We start from the raw sequence: 21925 nt of genomic DNA, 5'->3' as shown, positions 1-21925 counted from the left end.
AAAGTCCGTTAAGGAGATAGACTATCTAAGCCAAGTCAAGTCAAGGCAAGTTTACGTGTTCATGTTCATGAATTTGTATATAAACCCGAAACAAGAAGGTCAAAGAAAACGCTCGTGCTTTCTCTCGCTTTCGCTTCTCTTTCTTTCTTCTCTTGGCTCTTTGAAGTATTACATCATCTCTCATCCTCCCTCTTACTCTTTATCAACACGATAATGCACCTCTTGAGAGATCAAGATACTGGAACTCCTACTATGGCGAATTCGAAGAAGAAAGTGTTTTTGGGGACTTTTGTATCTAGCAAGAGCCCAAAGGAACTTGACTATCATCATGATACACTTGTCTGTGTTGATGGGGAGGGTAAGATTGTCAAGGTTGACCATGAGGGCGGTGACGCAGAGCGAATTGGTGAGAGACTATCAGAGACTCTAGGTTGGAAGTTGAGTGAGGTGGATGTTCATGTCGCTAAGCCTGGAGAGTTCTTCTTCCCTGGTTTTGTCGGTGAGTACCATATACGACCTTGTCAACAAGTTTGTACTAACAAACCTTAGATTCCCACGTTCATGCATCTCAGTACCCAAATGTCGGCATCTTTGGAAAGACGACACTTCTAGACTGGCTAGAAAAGTACACATTTCCCCTTGAATCCAGTCTCAAAGACCTGAAAAAGGCGCGTCGAGTATATGGCTCATGTGTACGACGAACATTATCTCACGGAACAACAACTGCGGCTTACTATGCAACCATCGACGTAGCGGCTACAAACCTCCTTGCGGATCTTTGTCTGGAGATTGGACAAAGAGCGCTCGTGGGCCGCGTGTGTATGGATAATCCCGACTTTTGTCCTGACTACTACCGTGATGAGAGCGTCGAAGAAGGTTTAGAAAAGACACGACAGACGATTCAGCATGTGAAAAAGATCGATCCGGAATTCAAGCTAGTTTCACCTGTGTTGACACCGCGCTTTGCACCGACTTGCTCGACCGAGTCGATGAAGGGACTTGCCAAGATTCAGAAGGAGATGGATCTTCCTGTTCAGACACACATTTCTGAGAACGAGGGAGAGATCGATCTGGTTGCGGAGCTGTTTCCTGAGTCAGAGTCGTATACGCATGTCTACGATGATTGCGGGCTTTTGACTTCCAAGACAATTCTGGCACATGCTGTGCATTTGACGGACGAAGAAGCGAAGTTGATAGCGCAGCGTGGAAGCAAGATCTCACATTGTCCTTGCAGTAACAGCTCTCTAACGAGTGGCTCAGCTCGAGTACGCTGGCTTTGGGATAAGGGTATCACAGTTGGTCTCGGCACAGACATGAGCGGCGGTTACAGCCCTTCCGTTCTCGAAGCAGCACGTCAAGCAGCACTCGTCAGCCGCCACATCGCGATGGGTTTGAAAGAAGATAAGGAACGAAGCAAGTTGACGGTAGAAGAAGTTCTATACCTCGCAACTCGAGGTGGAGCGGAAGTCGTCGGTCTTGGAGACAGAGTCGGCGGGTTCGAAGAGGGGATGGAGTTTGATGCGCAGCTGATTCGTCTTGGAGGCGTCGATATGGATGGCTTGGCGGAGGAGGATGGGAATGTGAATATATTTGGGTGGGAGACTTGGGAGGAGAAGATTGCGAAGTGGTTGTTTAATGGAGATGATCGGAATGTGAAGAAGGTTTGGGTGAGAGGAAGGATGGTCCATGCGAGGAAGTAAGACTCTCTGATGATTTATGACAACAACTTGACGACTTAGAGCAAGGCATGATAGTTTTGTTAAGTAACCACTTTAATATTCATGCTATTCTGATGAATTTGTTTCATACCGAGTTACAGTGGCAGAAGGATTTACAATGGGTCATTGACATGTTTCATATTAATCCATCCATCGCAACATGGTGGCTTATCACGCATAATAGAATGTTTCCTCTAGAAATCATTAAATTGATTTTTGTAGCAGCTGAAAAGACATGATGATGTCCTGTGCTCTGATTCCATTAAACTGATCAACCTCGTGAAACAATAGTGCAGGTAATGTGCCCCTGTAATGATCGACACAGATGAAACATGACAGGGCGCAAATCAAAGACCCTGAACAGCTGGCTGTTGCACGACGAGTACCCAACATTATGCAAAGAACAGATCAGAACACTAAGAATAGCTTGAGAATAATTAATAAGAAACCAGATCAAGATATTTATCATCTATCTCGAGTTGTAGTGCGGATTTGGGTTGACACTGCTAAGTCTAGGGTACGTTGGCTGAAGATATCACGACGTCAGAAGGGAGATCTGTGTGAGGAATTGTAGCTAACATCCCTGATTTAACTAGAAGGTTAGTCTAATGGAAGATCTGTTTAATTGTAAGAGGATGCTACTGGTAGGTGGCACATCCGATGACCCTCCACACCAAAGACAACACATCCCTTCAGCCCTGTCTGTGCCTGAGTCTGTGTCCCAATTATTAATTTATGCCTGCTCAGGATCTGATGTGCTACTTAAATCGGCCATGCCCCTCGTCCCAAGTGATTAACTGATTGACTAGCTGGCTGGTCATACTGCTCGTAAGTGTTCTCGTGATGCCTGGTCTGGTGTATCTCTATTCTAACAGACTGTCATCAGATATTCTCAAGTTCCATACATCATTTCTACAAAATGGCTACTGCAACACCAAGTCTAGGCCTCTCAGCAAAAGGCGCCCCCAAAATTCCCCTTTGGCTGACCATCCTTCGCGGCGCAACCATCGTTACTTCTCTCGGTGCTCTCGTCGCTGCGGCGTACAACATCTCTCGACTAAGCAGCTGGTCCCGGTACTACGGCGGTGATGGTCCAGCAGGATTCATCATCTTCAACGTAAGAACACTCTCTACTCTTTCTTTTCCTTACTAACTTCCCCAGGCTATCTTCACATGGCTCACCCTAGGCTCAATGATAGCCCTCGAACTCTTCGCTCCGCAACTCTACATCCGTCTTCTCTTCCTCGGCGGTCTCGTCTTATCGTCGATCTTGTGGCTCGCTGCTTGGACATGGGCTGCTGCTTGGACAGCGGATTTCTATAATGTGTATGTCAGCTACAACATTCGACGGGTAAAGGAGCTTGATGCGTGGGGTGGTTCGATGGCTGCTGGTACTGCGCTTGGTGGTGTTACTTGGTAAGTTTCAGTATTCTTGAGAGAGTGTGACACCTACTAATGGCTATTCGTAGGATCTTGATCGTTGTTATTACTGTGTTTTATGTCAAGGCGTGCTTGGCTGATCCTAACGGCTCAACTTTCGCGCCCAAGCCGAAGAAGGATCCGGAGGCAGCTGAGCCCAAGTCCGAAGCCACTGCTGCGTAAATTACCAAGGTCGCTGGAAGGCTGTTTGGTTATGTTAGGATGAGAAATGTCAAATTGATTATACCCACAAGGTAATGGATGGCGGTCAGAGTTCAAGTCTACTTTGTACATCTAGTCACAATTTAGAAGAGGCAGAAGAATGATTTCATGACTGGTATTTCTATCTCCGAGGAAGCTATTAGTGTCTTGATGACCATCTATACCGCTTTCCTGATATCCCTTTTCGTAATACAAATCTCTATACATGCCCTTTTCCTGCGGGCTTTTGGGTGGTACTGCAAAACCACGATGTGCAAATCAAGTCTGACCTTCCCTGTCAAAGTCTGACCCGATGTCAATGTCATATCATCCTGAACGCCAACTGCTTTCTAGAGCAGATCAATATCCTTCCGGCCCGCAGGCAGACGACTTTTGTGTAAATGGGGGTATCTAAAGTAGAACGCCGATCGCTGGGTATTGTAAAGCCATTAGTGGCGCGCGTTCCATGTAAGAATTCGTTGCGGTATCGTATAGTTCGTTATTGGCGTCTCATAGGACGAGTGGTGATGTTGTTCGCAAGGCGGTGTCAAGCCATTGGTAGTGTAGTTGATGTAAGAATTCGCTATGGTCGATGGTAGTTTGTGTATGGCGTCTTTGAAGACGTGTGTTAATGTAATCTGCCTGGCTTGAATGCCGAGTATGGAGGCGTGTGTCAATGTACTTCGTTTGGCCCGAATGGCAAGTATGGAGATGTGTGAAGTTCGTTTAGCCTGAAAGGCGATTATGCAGATGTGCGTTAATGTAATCGTCTGGACTGAATGCCGAGTACGGAGACGTGTGTTAGTGTAGTTTGTTTGGCCTGAAAGGCGAGTAGGAGATGAGTGTGAATGTAGTTGGTTTGAGACCTGAATGCCAGTGTCGAGTTGTGTAATGGGGCAGTTCGCTCATGTGCCGAATGCCTGGTATCTGTCATGATACTGATACTGATACTGATAGTGTAATGTCCCGACGCCTGTGCAAAAACGATGAATCAATTCGTGGTTGTGCTGAGATCCCGGTAGTGTGGCTTGATATGTAGGGGGATCTTGGTAGATAAGAGACAATTGCGATCCGCAGTAAATCAAAAGTCCTTCTGCGCCTGGTAGAAATTCGACAATGCAATGCGATACGAAGAAAATGCAGCATCCGATAGTAAAGTAGAGGAAATCAGAGAACAACTTTTGAGGTAAGATCCGCGCCCAAAAAGCAAGTGAACTGGACCATCCTATCGTCACAATGTGGTGGATGGTATTGAATGCGGTATCAAAAAGCAAGTAAGCTGAATCATCCTGTTCATCACAAAATGTGGTGGATGGTTTTGAACGAGGCAGAAAAAAAGCAAGCGATACAGACAGACCATCCTGTTCGTCACAATGTGGTGAATGGTGTGATATGTGGCAGAGCCGAATGTGATTAGTTCTGAGACGAGTTCATGTCTCCGAGATAGTTACCGAAGAAGGCCTCTTCGTAGGGATCAGGGAAGGTAGATGGATCCGCATTGTGATCGAATGTATCAGAAGTACCGGTGTTGTTGGTAGTAGTCTGCTGTGGATGCTCAATGCTCTGAGAGATGACGGGAAGAGTGGGTGTGAAAGTGTTGGATTCAGCATTGTTGGTTGGATTGAACCAAGGTTGATCTAGGTTCTGAGGGGAGGGTTCATCAATACCGTTCATAGGGCCCTGGAAGCTTGGGTTCATGTAAGGAGGGAGTGTTCCGAGATCGTTCATGGGATTGTGCATGTTGAAGTCCATGTTATTGGCGGGAACCATGCTCATGTCATTGACCGGCGCGTGCATGTCTGCGGGAGGTATGTTCATGTCGCCCATGGGACCGTCTAAATGAGGGTTGAACTGGTTGGGAGGCAGCGTACTCGCGTCAAAGCTAGGAGGTGGTGCCCAAACAGCACTCTGATCCATCATTGTAGGCATCAAGGGAGGAGGAGCCATGGATGTGGCGATGTGAGTACCATCAGTGGGAGCATCGAACATGGTGACGTTAGAAGGCATTCGCCTGAGATCATTGTGCTCAATGTCGCCAAGTTCCTCAGCATCGGAGGGCTGGTCGCCTTGTGTCTGGACGTTAGAATCAAAGTTGGGGACCGGGTTGAAGGTGAAGTTGTTGCTTGGCTGAGCATCTTCAACAGAAGCGTACACAGACTGAGAAGCCATGCTTGTATTAGGAGGTGCGAATTCCGTGTTGGCACGGGCAACATCGTCAAGGCCGAACATGTTGCTATCGGCGTTCTCAGCGTTACCAGGATCGCCAGCTACATCTTCCGTAGCGTTGGCTGTTGGAGTTTCGACTTCAGGAGTTTCGACACCAGCGTCCGATTCCTTGTCCTCATCGACGTTGGTTGCTTTGCGAGCCTTCTTGGAGGTCTGCTTGGCACGAGGTTTACGATAAGCGGTGGCTTTCGCATCATAGTCGGCATTGGCCATTCGTTCGATTGCGGCATGGTCCTCGGCAGCATAAGCTGAAACGACCTGCTTGATCTCCTTGTTCTGTCGCTGCGCATCCTGTTTGGCCAATTTCTAAAGAGAAGATGTTAGTAAACTTTGTTATCAAGTTAAAGAAGACTGCTGACTTACATTGTTCTGAGAAGTTATGGCTGCCTGAGCCTTTGCCTTCTGTTTCTTAGCTTCCTTAGAAGCTTCCTCCTCTAGCCTCTTCATCCTTTCATCCATATCTCTATTGAAAGCGTTTAGGGTATGCCCCTCAAGTTCGTCCCATTCGTTGAGATTGGCACCGAGAGATGCGGCCTTGATACGCCACCAGTTCAGTTGAATTGTAAGGTCTTTGGAAATATTGCGATACTGAGAAAGCGATTCTTCTCGACGTTGGCGGGTGCCCTTAGCAGCCATATTGTTGCGCTCGAGATCTACTTGCTTGTTTCGTGTACACAAGTCCTTGTTCTTCTTGGCGAAAAAAGCGTGAACGCGATGATCATCAATGTCATCAGGTACATGGTACGGCTTTGGTGTAAAACCTTTAGGAACCTGAGGACTGAGTTCAGAAGGGGGTAGAACAGGGCCAACGTCCTGTTGTCGTGCGAGCTCTTCTTGGATAGATGTGAGCCGTCTGACGGTCTCTGGAGCAGAAAGACCCCGAGGGACACCTAAGCCAGCGCGCGAAATCATGACACTACCAAACTTCAGCTTGCGGGCAACGTCACTGTCACTAAACTCGCCCAGGGCCTCAAGGTCACGATGGGGGTTGACCAAAGGTTGTCCGGCGGAGACAAAACCTTGACTTGGGTATCCAGCCGGATTCCCAGCCGACATGGCGTAAGGTTGAGTAGGCTGTTCAGTGGGCATCTGGCCGGCAGATATTTTCTCGACAGGGGCTTGCATGGTAGAGCCTTTGTTGGCACCAGCTCTTTTTCCACCCTTTTTGTTAGAATTCTTCTTGTTAGAAGCTTGACCGACGGAAGCTTGGTCGGTAGAAGCCTGCTGTTCAGTAGGTTGCTGTCTGATCGGGGCGTTCTGATAGCTGCAGGGTTTGTTCGCACTCTTAGCACGGTCAAAACAATCCAACACGAGACTTCTTATAAACGGGGAGTCCTGATTCACTCTGGCTAGAGCCTCGATAAGGAAACGTCGGGGAATGTCGACGGAGAACTTGGGTTTCTCGTTGGACTGTTCGTTGGGGTGTTGGAGGCTTCTCTTCTTTGTAGCTGGACAGGGAATAGTGTTTCCGTCGAGTTCACTTGCTAGTCTCTTGCGGTTGTCAGAAGTAGGGAATGGCAAGTAACCTAAGGACTGAGTTTGGGTAACTCCAGAAGGAGGAGCAGTAGTTTGAGGACGGGGAGTATCAGGAGTCTTGAATGAAGTTGCAGATCGGGCAGTGTTCCTCTTTTTGTTAGGCTTGTCAGAACCAGTGCTTTCGGCGATTTGGTTGACTTTTCTCTTTCGAGTTTGGCCTCGAGAAGGAATGGGAAGAATGGGAGCGCCTGGAGTAGGGGGAGGAGGATATGTGTATCCGTGTGAGAAAGGGGCAGGGGGTTGAGCTGGGTATGCGGCTTGACCAGGGGGATTGACAACGGTAGAAGGTGTAGTAGATGTCTGAGCTTCAGTCACTGCTTGAGCTGCAATTCGATCATAACCTGTAAAGGGGCACGGCTCTCGATCAAGGTAGTGCCTTAAAGTAAGGCCCCGTGGTTGATCAGACAGGCAGTTCTCAGTAGAAGACAGAGCAGGGTCTACTGGCTGGGGAGAGGGAATAGGTGCAGGTGTAGTTGAAGTGTGGGAATCAGAACCGTAGTAGGGTCGATCAAAGTTGAGATCTATTCCAGCAGGAAGGGGATCAAAGTCGAGGCTGATCTGGGACTGTTCCTCTTGAGAGAGTGCACTAGGAATTGTCGAGACGGGCTCGGGCTCAGGCTCAGTACGAAGAGGTTGTTCAGCACGAGGAAGCTGTGCAGCACCTTGGAGCAGTGAGGCCGTCGAAGCAATAGGTTGGTCTTGAACGGTAGAAGGGGCAGGGAGGAGTGGTCGTAGTGTTTGAGGTAAACGGCCACGATTACTCGTGGGAGAACCAGGTAAAGACATGATGTCTTTAGGGGCGCGTGATACCGCGACGATAGAAGTAAGGGGTAGTATGTGTGATTAAGGGAAGGGAACAAGAAGATGCAGTGATTCAGAATGTGTGTGTGTTTGTGATGATGATTCAGTGTATGTGTGATTCTGATTCAGAGTATGTTCTTGTGTGAGTGTGGTTGTGAAGAAGAGAAGTGGGAGGGAGAGGAGGAGAGTAGGTGTAGAATGTAAAGGTAACAGAAAAAGAGTGGGTGGAGTCACTCGCCCAAGAGATCACAACAACGAACAGTCCAGCCTCTGCCTAAGTACGAAAAGGGTCTTGGCTACTAAACTATGACGGAGTGCATGGCTACGGCCTTTTATTACGCAATTACCACTGGGGAATCTTCAAGTTACAGGGCGGTTGGGGGGCATCTACTAAGATTGGACAGGCACTGCTTGTTTTCTCTGCTTTTGAAAATAGCATCACGCGTGCAGACGTGTTAGTCACTAATACAAACGCGTCTGTGAGGAAAGCAACGTGACATGAGATGGAGAGGTAGATGGCACTAAATCAGAGCGTGCATATCCTGCCATCTGCCATCTGATGCCATGGCCTTCCAAATTGTTTGGTGACCCACGTGAGCATTAAATTATTGCATCTATACAGAAATAGACAAAGTATCATGTATTAGATATTGTATACAATGTAGACATAAAGAGTGTTTAGTAGTTTGCAAGTGTCGGAATTCCCCTGAAGCTATCTCGTAGTAATAGCGATCAAAATCGATGACCAACAACGTTGAAATAAAGACGCCCACACGATGCAAAAAGACTCCATTCCCCACGTGCAGTTGAAACACACAAGGATTAGACGCCCACTTGTACTTGTACCTTGTGGGTAAAACAGTAAAACATATCGTGGTTACTCGCGAGGGTGTACGAGACCAACATCAACAGCCCAAACAAGCAAAACTATATCATCATGATCTTCCTTTCCTTATTTACTCTCTTCCTCTAGATGAGAAGCAGGATAAGGAGAAATAGAAATGGTAATGATTGCTGCTGTGCTTTTTGCTGTCACGTCCGTGATCAACCACTGCGCCGCCGACCCAACTTTGCCGCCTTTTCAACTCAATCTTCCCTAAACATCCAATGCAGCACAAGAGCACCACCAACCTATTGTCCAGATCGTTCGATTTCTTATGATGGTGGTCTCGAGTATTCCGTGTCGTCGTGGCTAGCGCTGCGTTAGGATCTTGTCGTGGACAAATCTCGCGAGGACTTCCAACCGTGGAAGCGTTTATCATTCGACAAATACGAAGAAAATGGCGATAAGGAAAGAAGGAGATGGTATCGAATTATTTGGTACGTACGCATTATTGTTGAACTCGAATCATTCTGAGCCGACCCAATCGAATAGGGGCCGCTGCCAAAGTCATCCAACTATCAGCGCCAATGCCGACGGCGCTACGTGAAGAGAGTATACATATATAAGAATACAACCGAATGAGAGCTGAGACCGGAGTCGAGATAGTAGGGACTGTCTACAGATTGTCAGAACGGTCAGTGCTGATCTGGTTGAGTAGTTGAGTCGGAAGCTGCTGAAGTCGTCTTACGCCGCCATCGTCGATCACGCCACCACGAAAGAAGATATAACAACAGTACTTTAAGAATCGTCATTCGAGACTATTAGAAAGGTTGTAACAGGTCATTTATGGATCGTGAATCAATGTGGGCTAACTTGGTTGAATAGGGGTTGCCGAAGTCATCTAGCACCGCCATTGCCGATTGCATCGCAGGGAACGAAGATAAGTCAATAAAATCTTGGAAAACGTCTTTTGGGGCTGTACGAAAGGTCTTGAGTTATCGTTTGAAGATTGCAGATCGGTCGTGGCTGACTTGGTTGAATAGGGGCTGTTGAAGTCGTATGAGCGCCATCGCCGACTACGCCGCAAGGAACGAAGCTACGACAACAGGATCTCGAGTAACACCATTCAGGACTATCAGAAAGGTTAGGAGTCATTGTTTATGAGTCGTGGATTGATCTGGACTGACTTGGTTGAATAGGGGTTGCTGAGGTTCAAGCACCGCCATCGACGACTACACCGTGAGGAAAGAAGAAACAGCGATGGGAATGCGAGGGAAAGGAATCTGAGACGATGGAAAAGATGATGGGGATTGTATAAAGAACACGAGGTTGTGGAAATGTTCATTGTTCAATGTTCCTGTTATCCTGAACACACTTGGTAAGTCCGCCACTACGCATTATGTCCTTTGTTTGACTATCTACACACACTAAAATCCTCTGAACAACACTTCTGAACAAGTAACTAATACGCAACCTTGCAGGGAGCCTTATAATACCAGAAAGAAACCACAATAGTACTCGAATTGCCGAAGACGAACCACAATGTCCTTTGTTTGATCACCTATCTAAGAACACTCTGCTCCTACGAACACTCGATTCTCTGAGTAGCAGATCTAAGCATTCCGCCAAGGTCCTTATCTTTCAAGAATCCACCTTGTTGCGAGAAAAAGAAAACCGATAATCATACCCGAATCGCCGAAGACGACCTACCATGTCCTTTGTTCAACCATCCGCGAACACTCTACTCTTCCACGCAGCATGTCTAAGTATTCCAATAACATAATCCTCTTGCAGAGATCTATCTCGTTGCCAGATCAAAACCGAAGTCCAATCGTTGAATGAATGACGGCGAACTACCATGCCCCTTGCTTGACTAAGAACACTTTACTTATACAAACACTCGATTCCTCTAAGAGCACTTCTAAGCACTCAACTAACATTTTCTTTTTGTAGAAATCTGGTTACCGACGAACCCGAAATCAATACCCGAATTACCGACCGCGAACCATGGCCTTTGTCTGACTATGTAAGACCCCACAACCCCTACAAACACTCGACTTCCACGAACGCTCTACTCATCCGAACAACATACCCAAGACACTACCAACATTCTCCTCCTCTAGAAATCCATAGCACAAAATCAAATCCGAAATCGAAGAATTGCATAACCCAAGACGAATCGCGGTCAAAGATTAAATAGAGTTGAAATTTTTCATACGCCAAAAGACTTGGCTTTTCGACAACTAACATCGCTGTCCGCTTCATGGTATCTAAAAGCACCCTTACCGCTCCCATGCTCGAGCTCAATCCCGAGTCCCATTAAAGGCCGTTATTCCTACCCAGAAAAAAAAAAAAAAGCGAATGTCCCTCCTGAGACGCCACAAGTATGTTGCTACTTTTCCCTTTCCAATGCCCTTCGTTTCCTAACCATAACTACAGAGCCCTGCTCACAATGCCAAACCCGTTCCGTCCTTTGTCCATCGATAAACCGCCAGAAGTTCCCTTCGCCGTTGCTGCTGCTCGCCTAGATCCTCAGGTACACGACCTCGAACCTGAGCAAGAGCGCTGCGCATGACCTTGCTGAATTTTCGCTATGAAACTGTCAATTACTGCAATCAACTCGGTGTTATCAAAGAACTAACCTGATATTCTGTGCTCAGAGTCACGACACATGCCTCGTGAGCCCGCACGATTGTTTCGCATGCCTTTGCCACACTAGGTGATGCTTCCGATTGAAGCTTGTCCGCGATAAGAAGCAGCAAGAACGACCCCTGAAGGAGGTAGATACCGAAGAAGAACGGCATAAACTCCAGACCAGGATCGAACTCGAGAATTTGGTTGATTGCCTCAGCTGCCGCAACAGCGTGGCTCGTTGATGTGATGAACCCCTGGGAAGAGATCCACAAGTCTTCGTCGTCCAGCAAGTTGATGGGATCCCACTTGCCAGCGAGGAGGATATGCAAAACGTGCATCACATGAGTTCCATACGCAATAACAATGCGAGTTTGGATATTGCTCTCTGTAAGTCGGTTTGATGTATTGGTATGCACAGAGTGAACTGACGGCGTGTTAGTCTCAGGAACCCCTGAGCGGTCATTGCCCTCATTTGCCGCGTCGTTTCTCTCCTCTAGCGGTCGAGGCAAATTCTTATGATCGAAAGACTGCAAGCTCTGCTCATAAATCTCAAGATGTCGAGTAATTTCAGCCGTTTGGGCATTCCATTCATTTCCTTGGCGGAAAGAGGTACCGAATCGGGGGTGGTTCTTTGCGTGGTGTAAATCGACGATTTCGCCCAAGATGGTCATCAGGGGGAGGAAATATCCAAATATGCTATGGCCGCGGCATTCGTATTGAGGCCCATGAGCCTGTGGGAGATCGGTCCTGTAACCTTCTGGACTTGTTCCTAGAAGATTGGGATCTGTAGTTGAATTCGAGTTGCCGAGGAACTCGCCGCTTTGCCACACCGCATCATCCATGGGCTGTAACAGACCTTGACACTCAATGTCAAGGAGGAATAGGGGGCGATTGTAGCACAACGCCAAGTGTCTGTCGACGATGTATAAAAGCCACCATATCCGACGTCGTTCTTCGCGCTCCTCCTCACCTACATAGCCGTTTCCGCTAATGCCGCCTTCAGCATCCTCAGCGTTATCAGTATCCATGGCCTCTTGCACAGCGAGCGATGGTCCAGGAGGGAGCTCGCGACCTAGTTTGAGTTCACGGGCGAGACCCCAAGCAGCAGTCCACCACCGCATACTCGCTCCTTTGTATTCACTGGCAGACACGACAACCGCCAAATGAATATATGTGATAACATCATCGAGGCTACCAGCCGCACCGAAAGGTCCCGATTCGCCACTCGTGGCTTCCATGCTGATTGATCCAGGCATGGCTACACCCAGACCGCCAAGAGCAACACCATCGGCAACAGGGCTGGGTGCATCACTGGGTGCTGTGTGGATGAGAGGTCGAAGGAGGTAGACTGTAAGCTCCAATAGCTTCTGGCAAGTCTTGGCGCGTGCTGAAGGTGTGCTGGCGAGGAAGGGAGCATCGCTGGTCTGGGCGGCAACCCAGAGCATACTTGCCAAGAGTGCGGGTTGGCAAGGTCTTGGCCTTGTTTGGTCCAGGAAGTATCGTTTTCGGAGGACGAAGCCCAAGACGTAAGGTGACATTGGGTGCATCTGCGCTGATGACGAAGAAGCAAAGTAGAGATCGACGAGATCGCAAGCCAAAGGTATCGGAATTATGTTGTTGAGATATGGAATTATTGGCTCAAGAACGGGATAACGCAGTTTCGAACTGCTAAAGTTGGGAGCAGGAGCCTGTGTCTGATATTGGCCTGTGGGTGAAGCCATGGAAATTCCCCATCCAGGAGATGTTCCTTTCCCCATCGAGTATCCTAGTGGGCTATTTCCCATTCGGAATGCAGAACCGTTGTTAAAGTTGGGTGGGCTCTGAGCTTGCATCGAATATGGGAATTCGGCATACCCAGGCATGTTTCCTCGTCCATTAGGAGCATAAGACTGACCGTTAAGTACAGGACCCTCTAAGCCTTGCGAATCGTATGCGTGTGGCATCCCGCCGAAGCCGTTAAGATCGAGACCTCCGTTATTTTCGATGTGTTCGCCATCCAAGGAAGATCGGCCTAGATGTGGTTGCTCGTTGATGTTGCCAAGATGGTCTAGACCTTCGAGGCCTTGAGTGTGTCGCATCACTTCGTCGCCCGGATCTCTACTTGATTTGCTGCTAGTACTGGCATGTCGTTCATTCGATTGCTGCTCTAGGCCCATATTCGAAGAGTCGAGACCTTTATTACTGGTTTGGCCATTGTCAGACAGAGAGTCGTCGATACTCTGGCCCGAGGCAGCGGCAGCAGCTTGAGCCGCGGCTTGCTGAGCCAGTTCTTTCCTCGATGCTTTGCCTCTCTTCTTCCTTTCGCGGATGTACTCACACCCCAGGCCGAATTCTACAAAAGTCAGAAACACAACATTAATGCCTTGACCTCAAAACCTACCAATGCAGTGCGCACAAGGGTGTTGACCATCGCATTTAGTTCGAAGTTGATTACACTGATCGCAGGCTCGACTGATTCTTCTCCTGATGGGTCCGGAGGTGCTACCGTTACGCGGGTGAACTCCATAAGGGTGTTGTCGGTTCTTTACTTGACCAGCGGATCTTTCAAGATGGCCGTTCGAGAGAGGCATAGCCTGCGATAGAGGTTGAATCGGATACTGGTGGCTCTGCAGCGAGTCTAAGCCGCCGTTCTGCATCGTGCCTTGCTGGACGTTTCCATCAGGTGAGATGTTGGATGAGGTGATGTTCTGGTAGGGTGAGAAGCGTTGGAGTGGATTAGACAACATCTTGTCAGTACTCGCGCTCTACCGCGGCGTGAGCAGAAGCTGTTAGAGATAATTGTGGGTTCGAGTAGCTGTAATCGAATTGTTGTAAGCTATTCGCCTCTCTTTGAGATGACGGGGACAGCTTCTCTGATAAACATGGTCAGCTTAGCTTGCTGCAGGCAGAACTCAAATCAGTTTATGGGGAAGTGCTAGATATAAGTAAACAGGGGTTTGAGTCTGATGACGGCTGCAGGCGGGTTGCAGAGGTATCGGAACGAGCAAGATCAACGCGTGTTGGTATCAGGGGGCAAATTTCTCGGGGAGCGGGGGACCGCTGTGGGATTGACAAGGCATCTGACACCTTTGCATTATAGGGAGTGATGAGCACAGGGTTTCGAGGGTAGTGCCCTGTTCGTATAGATGGTAGGGTGTCTTCGTGTAAGAAAGTGTGTAGACACTTGACAGGGAGAGCAGACGGATTCAAGAAGACGGTAACGGAGTCGACATGAAGGGACCAAAAGAAACCATCCATACTTACAAGACCCTTGTCGTTGGAGCTCTAGCTGCCGTCAAGGCACCGGCTAAATAGCTAATTACCAGATGCGTTGCGATTTGCGGTAAATGTCGAGGACACTTCCTGATCTAACTGGGTGCTTAATGAAGAGTGTTGTATGCCAGGGCAAGATCGTCCTTGTGGCTGCAATTGATTCGACAACTTGAGCTTCTGAGGACAAATCCTTCATATGAATTCGTCACCCTTTGGTTCGTTTTAAAAGGCCCAGGTCAAGTCAAGTCAAGTCACGTCAGATCAGAAAGTTGACTGAGTGACTGACAGGTGGATCCTTGGGGAAGCTGTCGAGCGAATCTGAGTGTGTATATAGCTCAAGATCTTGAGAGTCGGTTCGGGAACCTTGAGATCAAAAAAGGTGTTCACTTAGATCGAAAGGAAGTAATATGGAAATGCTGGAAGAACCTTGATCAACAACGAAAGTCAATTTAAGAAATTGATAGTAACAAAAAGGAAGGTCAAAGACAACGGGCGTTTTGTTTTTCTGGAGAAGACCACAACGAAAAACCCCATCGACGGCTATGCTATGCTACTCGTGACTGACTGAAATGTCGGGCTAGGACCGGGCTGGGTCGAGAATGGGGAAGCGCATTTTGCTACATTAGGCCCAGCATGCCCCAAGAAGTTGCCGCATGCCAAATGGTTCGCTTACTGCTCCGTACGGGGAAGTAAAGGCCTAGCTTAAGTTAGTTGAGCGAGGTCCCGCCGAAGGTGGGTTGATGAACAGATGTGGAGTGGTGTAAGAGGTGGAGGATTTTGTGCCATGGGGTGCTGGCGCTGGGAGCCCTGGGAGCCACTCCTTACCCTGGCACTATATCCCTTGTCGGTTGCTTCTTCCGAAAAGAATTAATGACAGTCACAGCCAAGGCTGGGGTGTCCATGTCCATGTTCGAGACGTGTTCTTTTATTTCAACCGGTGAAAACTTGACTTGACTTGACTTGAGAGTGACTCGAGACAAATAATGATCAAAGTCCGGACCGGACGTAACCTGGGGAAATTGTCATGATAGATTAGACGGTCAAAGTCGAGTAAAGAAGGTGGCAGCCATCCCCAGGATCTCATCTTATTGACCTGTCCATCAATTGGACGAGAAGCTTTCTCATATGCTTGCCAGAATGCCGTTCTAGGAAAGGAGCTGTAAGGTAATCTGGCAGACTCTGGCAGGTGCTGACGTGCGAGCAACGGTTCATTGCCTTTGTTGGACACTGGTGATGTTATTGATGAGCTTGTCTGTGGCTCTATTCTGTCATTGTGAGCCTCGGATGGGGTAAGGGTCGTTGGATCTGGTGGCGTCCACCGCGTGGCCGCCAATCCTGAGGCTCATTGGGGCTCGGCCCAGGAATAACCGAGGCTTGACGCTATGAGATGAGTCCAACAGGAGGTGAAATGAAAAGCTTGATGGACGGCAGATCAGAGCGGCTTGTAGACAGACTCTCGTTTTCTCAGTGCTATAGTCTAATGTTTGAGAATCAGATCAGATGCGCCAAGTTTCATAGCTTACTCGACTCGAACGGCACGGCTCAGGAAGATGGATAAGCATAGGATTAGGATGATGAAGGATCGTCGGGGCTTCGTTTCTAGGGCCTGCGATCCGTTCCGCAAGCGGGTGACTACAGAGAAGAAAGAAGAAAGCATGGCCGTAGATGCACCGTTCTGCATTGCGTTACCTGCACTGCATCCACAAAGTGGATGAAAGCAAGACAAGGAACGAACGGGTGGTGTGGATAGAGGAAAAAGAGAGTCTTGGGACTTTCCTATTGTTATCGGTTCCCCGGATTTTCGTGGTCCAGACACTAAAGTTGACGATTGATTTTCATGATGAACTGCCCCCTGCGTACATACAGCACATAGTACATACACATACAGTAGAGTAGTGGACGCACGCCATGTGCCATGCCATGCTATGCCATGTCATGTCATGTACATGTATGTGATAAGTGTGGGTGAATGTGAGCCATGATTGATGAATTGGTACCAAATGATGGAGTCTTGGAGAAATTGGAATGAGAGCCTATGCACAAAAGGCAATCGTAGCGAACCCCAGGTGATTAATTAACGATGCGCCTTCCTTAACGGTTGCTAGTTTAGGTAGGTAGGTAGGTACTTGGGGGTTCTTTCCCCCCAATTTCTAAGATCGAGCCCAACGAGACAGACTAGACTAGTCTAAGTCAGACTCAGACAGACACTGGACCGGATCCAATGCAGAGCTAATTCAATTGGGTAGACTACAAACAATAGGAACTTTTATTCTAAATTCTAGACAAGCTAACGTTAGACTAATAGACTGTCCGGCTGTTACAAACTAACAGTACGGTGAAGACTTTCTGTCATGGGAAAACCTTGAATGAATCTTATTAGATCTAATATTCTACCCTGGTCCTTGACCTTGAAAGTTTCCAGTCCCAGTTCTTGTGCCGTTCCAGTTCCGAACCGAAAACCGAAACTCGGGCAACTTAAAGAGATTGCATTGTCCTCGTCACGACTCATAACTGTCCCAGATATCGGGGATTACCATATTTCACCTTCTCTTTGCTCTCTTCCAGGGAACTTCTTTGTGTAACCCGTCATCCTCCCCCCCAATGCTAGACTATATCGTCGGTAGCCTGTAGTTATTCCGGCATTTGCGCCCGCATTCGCGCACCAATTATATTGCACAAAGCCCTGTCATAACTTGCACCGGAAGCGCGGATTAGACTCGACCCAGGATCCAATGCAATGTAATGTACTGTATGCCATCCCCAGGCTCCAGCATAATTACAGTTGTACAGTACACACGGCATTGAGACAGGGTTTAATTCTGACCGCGACATGAACGGCCGCTCTCCACATTGGATGTCTTTCTTTTTGTTTACGTTTACCAACCCTGCCAGTCCAGTTCTTTACTCTATTACTCCGTATCAAGGGTTGAATTGCCTGCCCCTACGCTGTAATTTACTTAGTTCTCCCGTGGGTTATCTCGCCAATCGTTCACGGATAAGTCCTCCCGACTCCATCCATAAACTCATATTCTGACCTGAGTCTAATCAGACTCAAATTCAGAGACAAACTCAGAGACAAACCCAGAATAAGACTCAGATGTCCTCTCCTCTTCCCTTCCCCTCATGACGTCCACCATCGGAATGGCTTGCTGTGGCGCCGATAGTAAAACGGACTGCCGGCCCGATTCCCCCACACTCTCGTCCCATCCAACCCTTCCTTGCAGCTTCCCCCAGTTTTATTATTAAATGTCCACGTCCGCGGCCACATCCAACGGCTCCATGAGATGAGATGATGACCTGACCCTTACAAAGACCAGCGGTCCCCTCCACAAAAACCTTACTTGACACCACCTTAAACTCTCAATCTCACGTTGCAGCGTGTGCATGCGTGCTCTGTCGTCCCTAGTTCCCGGATACCACGTGGATTTCCTCACCCATCCTTCTATGCTGTGTCAGGTTCGAAGCTTGAATATAGGAGCATTTCATCGTGTGACAGCCTTCAACCTTCATTTAACGCTATAGAACCCTCTTGTATAACAACCACTCTACCTGTGACCGCCTGAATCTCAGGTCGGTAAATGCGGAGAATCCAGCTGAATTACGGAGAGCTGAGCCGGTTATTACTTACATCCTCATGTTATAGTCGACGGTTGCTACCTTGATTAACCTCTATTATACCCTTCTGCCCAGCCGTGCAACACGGATCCAAGACTTTAAAGATGAATACTTGCTTGTGAAATCCGAATCTACAGTTCTTATGACCAACTCTGTGACCCCATAGCTTTCCGAAATGTCTTAATCCAAGTCGCTGTTCGTTTATGTATCACTATGTACATGAGTGAAAAGGGAATCACTCAAACCCCTTAATCTAAGCCCGGAAGCCACCCACCCCGGGATAATGACGCCCCTAACCCGTCCAGCGCGGCTATCTGATCGCTGGTGTCGGCTTGCATACTAGCGTTCCCGTCTGCGTTGGAGTTCGGGGTGTCTCGATTGCCGCTATCGCCAAACATGAAGACGGAATTGTCCTGTCCGTTGTTGGCCATTTGCCAGGCCTCAAAGCTCTGATGCCACCTTGCACTGTCGTTCAAGAACCATTCTTGGCCATCCATCCTCATCGACCGGTTGGATGTTGGAGGATTGCTGACAGGCGGAACACCTGTGCCGGAGTTTGCCATGCTGTTGCGGTTTATGGGTGCGAATGCCGACTGGTAAGCTGGCATCGATGATGTAACAGGCACAGAAGTCCATCCACCCATAGTCTCGGAACCAAAGCCCCCATTACCTCCATTCATAGGCATACCCTGTTGCTGAGCAAGAATGTTGGTCGGTAACGGGGAGCTTGTCATCATAGCTTCCGTCACAGATCGTTGAGGCTGGTGCTGTGGTTTCTGCTGCTGAACCTGTTGCATTGGTCGAGCCAGTTGGGCCCGGCTATACTGTGGAAATGGGCTGTATTCGCCCATTGCCTTCACTCCCAGGCCACCATCAGAAAGAGGCGAAGCGCCCGCTTGTGAATGAGGCGACGGAACCTCAGAGGTGCTGTATGTTCCATACTTTTCGTCGGCCCGATGGAGAACAAATGCGGCATCTTCTGGAAGCTCGCAGTTCCATTTCCGAGAAAGAACGCTCAAAATGCTCAAAGTTCTCCTTGCACAGAGCCAGTCTTCAGCAATCTCTTCGAGATGCTTCACTCCATGAGTGATATCCCTTCGAGCAGTCTTTTCAGGAAGATTTAGTAGATGAATTGTGCATGCGCTATGCACCATATATACTGCAATATTGCAAATCTGTCGTAAATTCCAGAGTTTCTTATACAATCGTAGAAGTTTTGAGATAGCACCAGCATTTGCTGTGCAGATGCGACGTGGTGAGACATGGGGCGGAAGTGGCGAGGATGTAGGGGAATATTTCAAGAAGGGCCGGAAAAGATGTATATATTGTAGGTGAAAGAACATGCTGTTCAAGGTCAGACATTTGCAATGAGATGGCACAGATATCACTTACTGCATGAGAAGCACATTAGGTAATTGCCCATCCTTGGGCTCGAATTCCTTTGGTAGCTCCTTTCGCCATTCCTCCAAACGGCGATGCAATTCACTCAGCTTCTTGAGCTCCACGGCCTTGCCGCTGGACCTGCCAATATTACTTGGATGATAGAAGAAGGTCAGCAAATCGCTGCTAATTTCGGAAAGTTTCGACATTTGAAGAGCAATGGCGCGCGTTCGTGCCGGCTGCTTAGATGACTGATCGAATCCACTGTCCGTGTAAGGTGACCATGTTTCTGCATCCTCGTCGGGGAATACATCGAACTTGGAGACGTTGAATGAGCTTTTGGGTATTTGAGGGAGCCGGCCAAGATAGTTCGACCAGCACTTATCAAATAGATAGCAGCCCCAGAAGGTGATCCGCCTGGCATCAATCTCGTAATCGCTCATTCGTTCTTTGTCGAGCTGGCCTACGTCCAGGTTAAGGCCAATGTCTTCAGCCATGCGAAAACTCATGCCGCTGTAAACCCAACCCTTGGCTTCGCGGGCGCACCCAGCTTCTCTCACTGACATAAGGGCTAATGCTTGAACAGTAACCAAGCGAGGCTTCTCGTACTCGTCGTTCTCATGAATCAGCCGTTTTGCTTCAGCAAAAAAGTGATCGCCTTTTGTCCTGCTATCTCCAGGGGTACCATAGGCACCAGCTACACTTGTAAAGTGGCAACCTAATGCGAGCATGGCATTGACTAAGAGAGAGGAGCAGTATGCAGTCCCTCTTCCCAGTCCGGCTTTGCCCCTCAAAAAGTCTTGGAAGAACATTTTCTTTGAAAGGGTTGTGAAATAGGGGTAGTGCCAGTCGAAGTACATATTGATTAGGTGAGTAATGAGTTGAGAATCTTGAGTGACACGAGTCCAGGATGTGATGGGATCCTCTCCCGTGGTAAAATCATCAAAATTTGGCTCGAGTTCTTCATGAGTTGGGTCACTCAAATAAATCAGATGGGAGGTGCCGCCGATGAAGCGGACATTGCCGTTCTCGAGTCTGAGTTCGCCCATCTTGCGCGCCAGATCTCTTTCGCCCTGCACAGGCTGGTCGGTAGTATAGTTTTCATTGGATTGTTCATAATCATCAGAATCGTCATTGGCCGGCGACGCCTCCAATTGTGGTGCTTGCTGCTGATGTTGCTGATGTTTGATGAGATCTTCGGCGACAGCATCGAGACTGTTGCAGGTACGGATTCTCTGAACAATACCTGATACATCCTCCTCTTCAGCATTCAAAATGGCCTCGATCAAAATTTGCAAGGTTGAATTCTGTGCTTTCATGCTGTCGACCTTCTCACGGTAAACGCCTTTCCTGCGATGATCTGAGTTGGGATCATAAACACACTCAGTTCCGTACACGCTCGAGCATGCAGCACAGCTAGGAAGAGCACCATCGCACTTCGATTTGCGTTTTCGGCACGCTATGCATGCCGTGCTCACACATCGCCTTTTCTGACCGACAGCATCGGCACCTCTGCGTGACTTTTTACGCGTTGCGCTCGGGGCTGGTGCCGACGGTCCGGATTGCGCTGTGCTTTTGGTATGCGGCTCTTCCATGGTGTTACTGAGCAAGCGAGATCCGGGTGTGGCGGCGCACGCAAATCAAATAAAAGGCCAAAGTCAAGATTTAAGAGTCAATCCGAAGAACTCACACTCCGTGAGGTGATATGACACGATCTTTGGAGTGACTGCGCTGGTCGTCAGGCCCACTCAGTAGACTGTGTGGGACGCAATCGTGCTTCGAGATGAACGGGGATCAATACTTGGCTCGTGCTAAGCGAAGACAAGTCGATTGCTGTTGGCTCGGCAGTGGGTTGATGACGAGAAACGATGGAGATTTCCAAAAAGTTGCAGCATGAGCATATGGTCCTTCATATGCCTATTCAATCCCGGGGTTGAGCATCGAATAACTAATCATGACTGGCCGGTGGATGAAATTGAAGATGTTTCGTTTGTCGAATTGACAGGCAGGTCCACGAAGTCAGTCCGAAGACAGTCCGGGGGCGCCTGACTAAATGAGGTGATTTGCGATATGATATGACAGAATATGCGATCTAATGCGATGCGACCTGAGGTGAAGAAGACGATGGGAAGCGAAAGAGAAGACAGCGTCTGAGGCGAGGTAGAATTCTTAGTAGCTCAGTCGGAAGCTGAGTCCGTTCCGTGGATGCAATTGGTTGCGTAACTGAACTTCCTTCTCGACCTGACCTAATGCTGACCGAGAGTTCCTTCTTCAGGTACTTTACTATTCCAGGTAAAACGGCAGGAAGGTAATGTTAAAC

At 48.4% G+C, this 21925-nt stretch overlaps 5 protein-coding genes across 5 annotated transcripts; 2 read left to right on the top strand and 3 right to left on the bottom strand.

Moving 5' to 3' along the window:
- The first annotated feature begins 50 nt into the window (after positions 1–50).
- B0J16DRAFT_371115 (uncharacterized protein) lies at positions 51–1882 on the top strand. Its single transcript, XM_046130390.1, has 2 exons — positions 51–499; positions 550–1882. The coding sequence occupies exons 1-2, from the start codon at positions 214–216 to the stop codon at positions 1698–1700; spliced, it is 1437 nt and encodes a 478-aa protein (XP_045985168.1). The 5' UTR covers positions 51–213; the 3' UTR covers positions 1701–1882.
- Positions 1883–2637: 755 nt separating this feature from the next.
- Positions 2638–3453, top strand: B0J16DRAFT_397249 (uncharacterized protein; the record flags this gene model as incomplete). The annotated part of the gene is made up of 3 exons (XM_046132307.1): positions 2638–2835; positions 2881–3134; positions 3188–3453. 3 exons carry the CDS (start codon positions 2638–2640, stop codon positions 3318–3320), a joined length of 585 nt encoding a protein of 194 aa, XP_045985167.1. The 3' UTR covers positions 3321–3453.
- Positions 3454–4751: 1298 nt separating this feature from the next.
- On the bottom strand, positions 4752–7886 carry B0J16DRAFT_383120 (uncharacterized protein; the record flags this gene model as incomplete). The annotated part of the gene is made up of 2 exons (XM_046131307.1): positions 4752–5870; positions 5928–7886. 2 exons carry the CDS (start codon positions 7884–7886, stop codon positions 4752–4754), a joined length of 3078 nt encoding a protein of 1025 aa, XP_045985166.1.
- Positions 7887–10696: 2810 nt separating this feature from the next.
- B0J16DRAFT_111103 (fungal-specific transcription factor domain-containing protein) lies at positions 10697–14193 on the bottom strand. Its single transcript, XM_046121447.1, has 3 exons — positions 13739–14193; positions 11367–13690; positions 10697–11315 (listed from the first exon to the last, which is right to left on the bottom strand). Exons 1-3 carry the CDS (start codon positions 14082–14084, stop codon positions 11172–11174), a joined length of 2814 nt encoding a protein of 937 aa, XP_045985165.1. The 5' UTR covers positions 14085–14193; the 3' UTR covers positions 10697–11171.
- Positions 14194–18058: 3865 nt separating this feature from the next.
- On the bottom strand, positions 18059–21586 carry B0J16DRAFT_111096 (fungal-specific transcription factor domain-containing protein). Its single transcript, XM_046121446.1, has 2 exons — positions 19618–21586; positions 18059–19569 (listed from the first exon to the last, which is right to left on the bottom strand). Exons 1-2 carry the CDS (start codon positions 21198–21200, stop codon positions 18474–18476), a joined length of 2679 nt encoding a protein of 892 aa, XP_045985164.1. The 5' UTR covers positions 21201–21586; the 3' UTR covers positions 18059–18473.
- Positions 21587–21925: the final 339 nt, after the last annotated feature.

Source organism: Fusarium flagelliforme, assembly GCF_020744385.1.
Source record: "Fusarium flagelliforme strain FIESC 12 MPI-CAGE-AA-0113 chromosome Unknown B0J16scaffold_3, whole genome shotgun sequence".
Lineage (NCBI taxonomy): Eukaryota > Fungi > Ascomycota > Sordariomycetes > Hypocreales > Nectriaceae > Fusarium > Fusarium flagelliforme.
Note: the sequence above shows the minus strand (reverse complement) of the source record. Positions and strands in the feature narration are given on the sequence as shown.

Coding starts and splice junctions, on each gene's coding strand:
- B0J16DRAFT_371115 (XM_046130390.1), top strand. CDS start 214: ATGCACCTCTTGAGAGATCAAGATACTGGAACTCCTACTATGGCGAAT. Junction 500..549: donor CTTCTTCCCTGGTTTTGTCG/GTGAGTACCATA, acceptor AACAAACCTTAG/ATTCCCACGTTCATGCATCT.
- B0J16DRAFT_111103 (XM_046121447.1), bottom strand. CDS start 14,084: ATGTTGTCTAATCCACTCCAACGCTTCTCACCCTACCAGAACATCACC. Junction 13,691..13,738: donor CCCTTGTGCGCACTGCATTG/GTAGGTTTTGAG, acceptor TGACTTTTGTAG/AATTCGGCCTGGGGTGTGAG. Junction 11,316..11,366: donor CTCTGAGCACAGAATATCAG/GTTAGTTCTTTG, acceptor ACAGTTTCATAG/CGAAAATTCAGCAAGGTCAT.
- B0J16DRAFT_111096 (XM_046121446.1), bottom strand. CDS start 21,200: ATGGAAGAGCCGCATACCAAAAGCACAGCGCAATCCGGACCGTCGGCA. Junction 19,570..19,617: donor CCTAATGTGCTTCTCATGCA/GTAAGTGATATC, acceptor GACCTTGAACAG/CATGTTCTTTCACCTACAAT.